This window comes from Paroedura picta, chromosome 13 (assembly GCF_049243985.1).
Source record: "Paroedura picta isolate Pp20150507F chromosome 13, Ppicta_v3.0, whole genome shotgun sequence".
NCBI classification, from domain to species: Eukaryota; Metazoa; Chordata; class Lepidosauria; order Squamata; family Gekkonidae; genus Paroedura; species Paroedura picta.
Window position 1 is genome coordinate 2,920,984 of NC_135381.1, and position 9,322 is coordinate 2,930,305.

General features: G+C 48.0%; 1 protein-coding gene across 1 annotated transcript; it reads left to right on the top strand.

Annotated features, from left to right (window-relative positions):
- The first annotated feature begins 24 nt into the window (after nt 1-24).
- DENR (density regulated re-initiation and release factor) lies at nt 25-7,410 on the top strand. The gene is made up of 8 exons (XM_077309027.1): nt 25-200; nt 1,763-1,875; nt 3,063-3,082; nt 3,645-3,729; nt 4,618-4,701; nt 5,026-5,142; nt 5,913-6,052; nt 7,118-7,410. Exons 2-8 carry the CDS (start codon nt 1,770-1,772, stop codon nt 7,160-7,162), a joined length of 597 nt encoding a protein of 198 aa, XP_077165142.1. The 5' UTR covers nt 25-200; nt 1,763-1,769; the 3' UTR covers nt 7,163-7,410.
- The last annotated feature ends 1,912 nt before the right edge of the window (nt 7,411-9,322 follow it).

Genomic DNA, 9,322 nt, shown 5'->3' on the forward strand with positions numbered 1-9,322 from the left:
AGGCGGAGCCACGCGCGAGAGTCTCATTGGGGAGACTCCTGTTGCTGTTGCTCCGGCCCGGGTCTCGCGAGAAGCCGCCGGATCTCGCGAGACTCCCTGCTCCTGGTTCCCTGACGCTCTGCCGGCGCCGCTGCTCCTGCTGCATGTGCCGCTCGGGAGGTTGGCAACGGCAGGAGGAGGAACCACCGGCCCCTCCCTGGGTAAGAGACGCGCGGCCCCCTCCCCCTGGGCGCTGGCTGCTCTTCCTGCCCGGCCTGGAGCCTGGCAGCACTCCCCGCCCCTCCCTGTGCCTTGCCCAGCCCTCGGTTGCCAACCCCCGCCCTGGCATGCTGCCCCTCCCCCCAGAAGTTGGCACCTGCAGCTTTGCCAGCTCCCCCAACCCCCCATGCACCATGCCCCTTGTGCCCCAGTTTGGCCCTCGCACCCTGCCTGAGACAGCCGACCCGCCTGTCTGCCCTGACTTGGAGATGCCCCTCCCGCCGCCGGGTTTTATGCACCTGTAAATCCTTTTTCCTGATGCAGAGCCAAAGGTGCTTGGGGCACCCTGACCCTCTGAAACCAGCCATGGCCCCAGAAGCCAAGCCGAGTGAAAAATCTGCCAACAGGAGAGAGCCCTGGGGGACTCTGCAGCCACGCCCTCCTGATGCTCTGAAGGGAGCTGGAGGGAAGGGGCTCTGTTGGCCTGGAGCAGCCCTCCTGTTCCCACCCCTGGGGCTTTCTTTGGTCCTTTTTCAGCTGGGCTGGGGAGGCTGAACGTGGGGCCTTCTCCTCCTAGTTCCTGTTCTCTCCCATCTTGGCCACTGTTTTCACACCTCTCATTTCCTGACCCCAGACCCTCCACCTTTACTTGCATGTGCATTTGGGGTTCTCCTGATCCTGTTCTCAAGAATCACCGCAGTGTATTGGGTGCCCCAGCTGTTTCCAGCTGCGTTTCCATATGCCCTGTGACAGTGGCAGATTTCTAATCTTTTTAATGTGTGTGGTTGCAGCTACATACAACTAACATGTATGTCTCCATTTTTGGCAATGATATTTGCTTTCTAGCTGCACCCTATGGGGTTCAGTTTTTGCTGATTGTGTGAACTTTAGTCTGCCAGTTTCTGTCTCTTCTATTATTTCTCTCTCCCCACATTGTCGTCTTAGCAGAATGCTGGCCTGCCAAGGTGAGCATTGATTCCTAGGCTCGCTATTGGTGCTGACGGTTTTATGTTGTTTTTTTTTAAGGATCTTTTTTCCTTCCTCTATAAAGCAATGTATAAAACATGTAGCCAAACTGATTTATGCTTGAGACGTGTGATACTCTAAGAGCACATATTTCCTCTTGCCTTAGGCTTTCCGTCTGAGGGTAAGCTTCCTTCTTATTTTGATTCCTTGGTTAGCCCAAAACAATGTAGGACCTTCGTGATTAATCTGTTCCTGTTTGGGTGGTATTGCCGTGTTGTCTACTAAGGTTTTGTCACTGCCCCTTCAGTCAGTGGATTCTCTTGGACATTTTCTCCTGTCCTTGTGTGCTTCAGTTCAGACTCAAGAGATCATAAATGGATTATGCGTCCCCTAGCAGCATTAGAGCAGAAGGTTCAATTCCTCTTAGATTCTCAGAGCACTTATATTGTTGCTCAATTTCTAAAGGTTGAAGGAAGGTGTTTTTAGACACAGGTTTTATTTAAGTTTTTTGGGTTTATTGATCAAGACTTCAGTGTAAGAATAGGAGAAAGAGAATTATTATTATGGGGCTGACGGTCTCTGCTTGGGTGCTTCCTAGGTTTGTGATGGCCATGGATGCTCCAGAGCCTCTTGTGCTTGACTGCAAAGGAGACCAAAGGTGCAACGCCAGGTCAGACGCCGACTATCCCCTGCGAGTTCTCTACTGTGGAGGCAAGTGCTAAAAGGGTAGAGCATAAGAACATAAGTGCAGGTCGTACAAGGCTTTGAACACAAGAAGAGCCCTGCCGGATCAGACCAGGGGTCCATCCAGGGGTCCATCTAGTCCAGCAGCCTGCCTCACAGAGCGGCCAACCTGTCCCGCTGGATGGCCAACAAAATGGGAAAGATTTTGGACTGATGTTGCCTCCTGACTCTGGGATTCAGAGGTTTAGTGCCCCCCGAATGGGAGAATGTTGCCCTAAGTTGAGGCATGGTGTTGTGTGCCCTTCTGGAGGAAAGCCCATAGAAATAACATGGTTTTGCAAGCCCGGCAGAAGGTCACCAGTGTAAAGGCATTCTGGATGGATTCTGGAAGATGATTCTGCTACAGAGGGTAGTGGGAAACTTCAGGGACTCAGTGGGGCTGTGAGGGACCCACAAACAGAGGACCAGGGTGGGTAGGTGGCAAGTGGGAATTGCTGCAAGGCCTGAAGTCACATGTAGGACAATTGAAGGACCCCCTCTCTCTGCCATTCTACATGTGAACTTCAATGATAATGATTTCCTATCGTTTGCTGCCTAATAAAATGTGGAGCGTACTCTTTCTATATTTCCCTCTGTATATTTTCCTCTTACACCACCTAGTAAGTGGATGGAGGTGGAGAAATAAACGGGATGCGTCCTAAAATGAAGAATCTTGCGAAGCTCACTTGGTTGAAAAAGAGAATTCTCACCCACCTCTGCCTTCCTTTTCGGTTATTAAAATGGGAATTTGCAGAGAGCCGGAATCCAGATTTTGGCCCTTTGACTTCCTGTGAAAATTAGTGAAACTTGCTCCTTTTATTTCCTTGCAAAATCTGTCTCCTGCCTTTCTGCCCAGTCAGGCCTCTGAGTGATTAATAAAATTCAGGTCATGGTAGGATTTGCCCTAAAAGTCAGAAATGGGGATTTTAAATGTGCATGTTCAAGAGATGTTAGAAGTCAATATAGCGTAACATTTCTGCCATGACAGATCCGTTAGGCTTTAATAATTCCTGGGGGGGAGTGGGGTCTCTGTCAAGCCTCTTGAAATGAGCTGGCAGTTCAGTCCTCTGCCAGGTTAGTCCACTCCTGGTCCATTTATAGGCTTAGACGAGTGTGACTCTTGAGGGAAAACAGAAAGCTCCTAATCAAAGGTTTTCTATCTTTTCCTTTTCCAGTTTGTTCACTGCCAACAGAGGTGAGTTGCCCTCGTTTTTATTGCCTCGTTTTCGCTGCTGGGCATCCTTGTTGTGTTCCAATGAAGAGGAGAAACTGTGTCTAGGGCCAGATTTGTAAATGGGTCCTTTCTTCTGTCGGTCGCATCTTTGCCTGAAGATTGGCCAGAGAGGCCCTGCAGTGTGGCTTACCTGCAGTGGCAGCTTGACTTTGGGATATGCCCCCCCTCATCACCTGTAGGTTCCTGGTCCACAAACAGCCTGCTTGTCTCCCACTGGGGCCAGGGCCTTCTCGATGGCTGCTCCTGCCCTCTGGAACCCAGTCCGTTTTAGCTGGACTTCAGAGGATGAGCCACGTGGAACAGCAATGACTTAAGCCAGCTGTGGAGTCCAGAGGTTAGCCTTTTTAAGGCTTTCCTCCTGCTGTAACTTGCAGGGGGATTTAGTGTTCTAGACGCAAGCAGTTTGCTGGATCTCCTTCTGCGGTTGCACCTTGCAAAGACGCACTGCCTTTCTGTGTTTGTGTGCATGCCCGTGTGTGTGTGTGTGCAGCTCGTCCACTAACAAATTGCATTTCTCTTCCAGTACTGTGAATACATGCCTGACGTGGCAAAATGCAGACAGTGGCTAGAGAAGAATTTTCCAAACGAGTTTGCAAAACTTACTGTAGGTAAGAGGAACCTTCTCCAGTGTCAGCGGAAGACTTTGGGTCTGGAATGTTGGCCGCAAAGGCATAGAGAGGATGAGATCCTGCTCCACAGATGTGAATGGGGATTTTGTTGTGGACATTTGTAGGGACAGGAATGTACTCAGAGGTGCTTACATATAAACTAGTACTCTAAAAATTAAAACAGTGAGTATATTTGTGCCTTTCTCATCCAGTAGCAATAGCTTGAACTCCTCTCATTTTATTTGTGTTGCAGTCCCTTTTTTCAATGCTCATCATACTAGTGACTCTAGAGTAAGGGTGACCAAACAGTGGCTCTCCAGATGCCCATGAACTACAATTCCCATGAGTCCCCGCCAGCACAAGATTACAGAGGATCATGGGAATTGTAGTCTATGGACATCTGAAGAGCCACAGTTTGGCCACTCCTGCGTTTTGTGAAGATTCCTCTCCTACCCCACAATCCTTCAGTGAGAAGTAGGCCCTCCTGAGTATGCTGGCCCAGTTGTAATTTCCAGTGAAACCGCTTCCTTTTGTGAGTCGCTGCTCATTTCTAGCTGCCTCTGAAGAACTGAGCAGCAAAGAGGAGGAGCTGAAGAAGATTCTAGTGCTGAAGCACAAAGTGGGATTTCAGTATCATCCTGTGGACAGAGCTAAGAATCATGCTTGTGAAAGCAAAATACATGTCTTAGATAAGCAAATCTGATTTACTTACTTGATTTACTTTAACCATGATATGTATATATTACTGTAATAACATCATGTGCAATCCAGAGTGTGTTACCCTTGCTAAACTCCACTGATTTCACCATAGTGCAAGTGTCCTTAGTTTCATTCAGGAGTAACCCCAATTTTTTAAAACATTTAACATTGCTTCCTGTTCCGATTTAGAAAACTGTCCTAAACAAGAATCCGGAGTTGGAGAAGGCCAAGGGACAACAGGAGAAGAGGAAGAGAAGAAAAAGCAAAAAAGAGGCAAGGTTTAAAGAGCTGATTAAGCAGGGACAGCCAGATTGTGGCTCTCTAGAGGTCCATACACTACAATTCCCATGAGCCTCTGCCAGCTCACTTGCAGTGGCTATTGGGAATTGTAGTCTGTGGACCTCTGGAGAGCCATAGTATAACTACCTGTGATTTACAGGCTTGAGTACAGCCAAGGATGGGCCTCGAGAGAGCCTGGCTGGCATGGGCCATTTTGTGCCAGGCTGGTGAGGAGTGGGGAGGTGTGACAGTCCGTCTGTTCTTGCCTCTCAAGCCTCTGCTGCGATGCTTACGGCCTTTTCCTGCCCTGTCTCCCAGGTGGAAGAGGTCAGATAAAACAGAAGAAGAAGACGGTGCCGCAGAAAGTGACGATAGCGAAAATCCCTCGGGCGAAAAAGAAATACGTCACAAGAGTGTGCGGTCTTGCAACTTTTGGTGAGCAAAGGGGGGTTTGAAGCACCGGTCCTCAGTGAGTTCTTGAACCCATCATGGCTGGGCTGTACCATCATGCAGTACTGACAGTGTTCTTGTGGAAGAGGGATTTTATGTAACGAACCCTACCCATCCCCTGGTTCTGTAGGCTGAGGAAATTGCCATGTAGGCTTGGAAGCATTTGCCCCGACATCTGTTTGCCCACAGTCACAAATTTCGGAATATGGAGGAACACTTGGTCATGTGACCTCCATCGGCAATATGAAAGCGGTACAGCCTTGTCACAAATTGACCCCCTCCCTGCAAACTAGGGCTTGGGGACGTGCACCATTGTTGTCATATAGATCTGTGTGGCTCAGCTTAAATTTCTGGGCCTGAATGAAATAAAAGCCTCAGCCAGGGCCTTTTAGGACTTAACCCCCACTTGCTCTTCCTAAGGGGATCAGAGCCCTGTTGGAACTAAAAGAGTTCCACGGGGCTTGCAAGACAAGCTGTTCTGCCAGGTCTACATTGCGTAGCGTGTGCCGGCCTCTCTGCCCGAACTGACCACTTTGCATTGTAAATCTGGTGGGAGTATCTGAGCAATGTCACTTCTGTTGGCATTTGATTTTCTGGGAGGGGGTGGCAGGGAAGTGTTGTGCACTGATGCTCCTTCCAGGGTTTCTTGAAGCCTGATGTTTCAGGGGCTTCTTAACAGTAAAAGGCTGAGAAAGGCTGCATGACAGACATAATGGAAGGCCAATCACATTTCCTCCTTATTCTTGGCTCAACAGAAATAGATCTTAAGGAAGCACAAAGGTTTTTTGCTCAGAAGTTCTCCTGTGGCGCCTCAGTAACAGGGGAGGACGAAATTATCATTCAGGGGGACTTCACAGATGACATCCTCGACGTCATCCAGGAGAAGTGGACGGAGGTAAACACCTTTTCCTTGAGAGCCAGTGTGCTACAGCGGTTGGGCACGGTGGCCACTATTCTGAAGGGCCGGGTTTGATTCCCTGCTCTTCTTCCACATGCAGCCAGCTGGGTGGCCTTGGGCCTGTCCCAGTTCTCTCAGAGCTCTCTCAGCCCCACCTGCCTCACAAGGAGCCTGTTTGTGGGAAGAGAAAGGGAAGGTGAATGTAAGCTGCTTTGAGACATGTGAGGCCTGCTGGGTGACATTGGGCCAGCCCATTTCTCTCAGAGTTTTCTCAGCCCCATCAACCTCACAGGCTGTCTGTTGTGGGGAGAGGAAGGGAAGGCAAATGTAAGCCACTTTGAGCGTCCTTTGGGTAGTGAAAAGCAGGGTACAAGAAAATCAGCTCCCCGCCCACAATCCCTGGTTTCTAAATTTCTGTCTGTTAATTTTTTTGGTGCAAGCGGAGGAGGTCGGGGATCAGGGGACAACCCCTCCCATAATACTCAAACCCTGGGTGTTGGTGGGATGTGTAGGATAGGCACAGGGAATACCTTCTTCACACCGTGCATTGTTAAAATTGTGGCTGTGATGATGGCCGCAACTGGGAAGACTTTAAAAGAGGGATAGATGAATTTATGGAGGACAGGGCTACATCGGCTACTAGTCATGGCGGATATCTGCTTCATTCCCAGAGGCAGTGTGCCTCTTCGTATCCGTTGCTGAGGAGCACAGCAGAAGGGTGTAATCCTGCTTGTGGGCTTCCGAAAGGCAGCTGGTCAGCCACTGTGTGAATAGAATGCTGGACGTAGGGGCCCTGGGTCCAATTCAGAAGGGTTTATGTTATGTTCTTAATGGGCTCTCTGCCATTCTCAGTGCTGGCCTCCAGAATCATGCTCAGTCCTGATGGGGTTGTTTGGGGAACTGGGAATTCCAATTCTTTTGGCCAATACACAAGTCCAATTCTTCTCCTGTCCCAGGGGGGTTGTTTGTGCAGAAATCCTGGCCCTTTGAGCTGTCTTTGCTGTTATTTTACTCTGAAAAATGCTGTTCTGAACAGTGATGGGGTTTTCTTTCTGCTTGCAGGTGGATGACGATAGCATTGAAGATTTAGGAGAAGTCAAGAAGTGATTCTCTTTTTTAAAAAAAACACCTGCCTTTTAATAACCACCGAGTTCTAGTCGACGTAGCCAGAGCAAGGCTTCTAAGTGTGTTCACAGCAAAACTGTTCCACGGGTCCTTACTGTTGGCATGGTCATGTTCTGTCTTGGCTGCTTATTTTCTGTTTGTGATTTTTGCCAAAGTTTAAACCTGGGGAAGTGGGTCTATCATGCATACGCATGACGTAGAGACTTAAATAAAGAAGTTATTGTTCCTCACCAGTTGAGGGTTTCCTCCTTTTCCCCTCCCCTTAATACTTTTCCAGTTCCTGCACCTTCATTAGTCCCCCGTAGAACCTTTTGCTGAAAGAATTCTGACCTGAAATGCCCTATGAGCTCACGGTGTCATCTCATCAACAGTGCATTGGAAGCTGCGCAAGACTATCCGCGGGAACAGAGTTTACAACTGGCACGCTCAGGACCTACCCAAGCAGGGTTTCTAGTCCTCCTGAAGATAGATCAAGAAGGGTGTTAGTCTCTCTGTAGCAGTAGAAAAGAGCCAGAGTCCAGGAGCACCTTAAAGACTTAAAATTTGTGGAAGGGTAGAAGCTTTCATGAATTACTGCTCACTTCTTTTGGCTAGATCAAGACAGGTAGCCATGGTCTGCCTTTAGCAGTAGGAAAGAGCCAGAGTCCAAGAGCACCTTCGAGACTAACCAAATTTGTGACTAGCCAAATTTGTGAGTCGCTGCTTCAAATCAATCAAGATGGGTGGCCCTGTTTGTCTGTAGCAGAAGAGAGCAACGCTCCAGCAGCACCTGGAAGACTAACCAAATTTGTGGCGGGGGAGGAGCGTTTGTGAGTCGCTGCTCATTTCTAGCTGCATCTGAAGAAGTGAGCAGCGAAGAGGAGGAGCTGAGGAAGATTCCATCGCTGAAGCACAAAGTGGGATTTCAGTACCATCCTGTGGACAGGGTTAAGAGCCGTGCTAGTGGAAGCAAAATAAATGTCTTAGATAAGCAAAATTGATTTATTTACTTGATTTACTTAATCATGATACATATGTATCTTGACCCCAACAATAATTGTCCTCCTCCTGCGTTCTTTCCGTAGCCTCTATTGTTTTGTATGCAGTTTGGAACTGGTTGGCTTTATATTTGATCTGGTTAAAATTTCTATCAAAGGTCAAAAATTGCCGAGATGTGTGGATCACCACCAGAAACTGTAAATTCCAGAATATCTCCTTCCTTGCTGAACAGATCTTTAAATAGGGTGGACATGGTGTGGTTAGACTTTTAGGAGCACTTAATGGTTGATGGTGGTGGTTCCCTGCCTTCGTCTAGGCCAGGGTGGCCAAACCTTGGCTCTCCAGATGTTAATGAACTAAAATTCCAATGAGGCCCTGCCAGCATGTTCTGGCAATGGCTCATGGGACTTGTAGTCCATGGATATCCGGTGAACCAGTTTGGCCACCCCTGTAGGCAATGCTGAAAAGAAGTTATTTATTTAAAATGTTTGTTAGCCACCTTTCAGCCTTATAGGTAGATGGCCATGTGTCAGGGATATGAACGCTTGAAAGAAAGCTGGCTGTATTTTTCTGCTTATCTATTGTCACTTTTTCTTTTCTCTTTGTGATTCATATGCAAAATTGCAGCTGTATTAACCCGCAAACCATGGAACGACATGAGCAGCTGTTTTCGTGGGGCAGTTTCTATGGTTGGAAAGCACAGTAAAATCTGGAATAATCTGATAACTGTTTGAGGTGTACACAGATTGATATTATTTATTTAATTTATTATATTTATATACCGGAAGTATATAAAGACGGAAGTAGGGAAGGGAGCGAACGCGGGACCTTCTGCATGCCAAGCAGATGCTCTGCCACCAAGCCACTACTCTCCCAAAATATACACGCTAGAACGATGTGCCCAAGACAAATCCAAATTTTATTCCTATTCGTGCTAGAATTGTCTCCTTCCCTGGAGAGCCTTGGCCAGTCTGGAGTAGACAATGCTAATCTTGGTGGACCAAAGATCTGATTCAACATAAAGTAGCATCGTTTTTATTTACGTAATTGACTTATTTATATACTGCCCTTGGCGCAGGGCGGTTTACAGAAAACATGGAAGTCATAATATACCTACAACATGGCTCAATAACAACAGCCGGATGACAACAGCAGTAAGAGTAA

Bases quoted from the DNA above. Each gene is read 5' to 3' on its own strand.
- DENR (XM_077309027.1), top strand. From the start codon at position 1,770: ATGGCCATGGATGCTCCAGAGCCTCTTGTGCTTGACTGCAAAGGAGAC. The intron at 3,083-3,644 runs GTGAGTTGCCCT...TTTCTCTTCCAG, and splicing joins TTTGTTCACTGCCAACAGAG to TACTGTGAATACATGCCTGA. The intron at 5,143-5,912 runs GTGAGCAAAGGG...TTGGCTCAACAG, and splicing joins GTGCGGTCTTGCAACTTTTG to AAATAGATCTTAAGGAAGCA.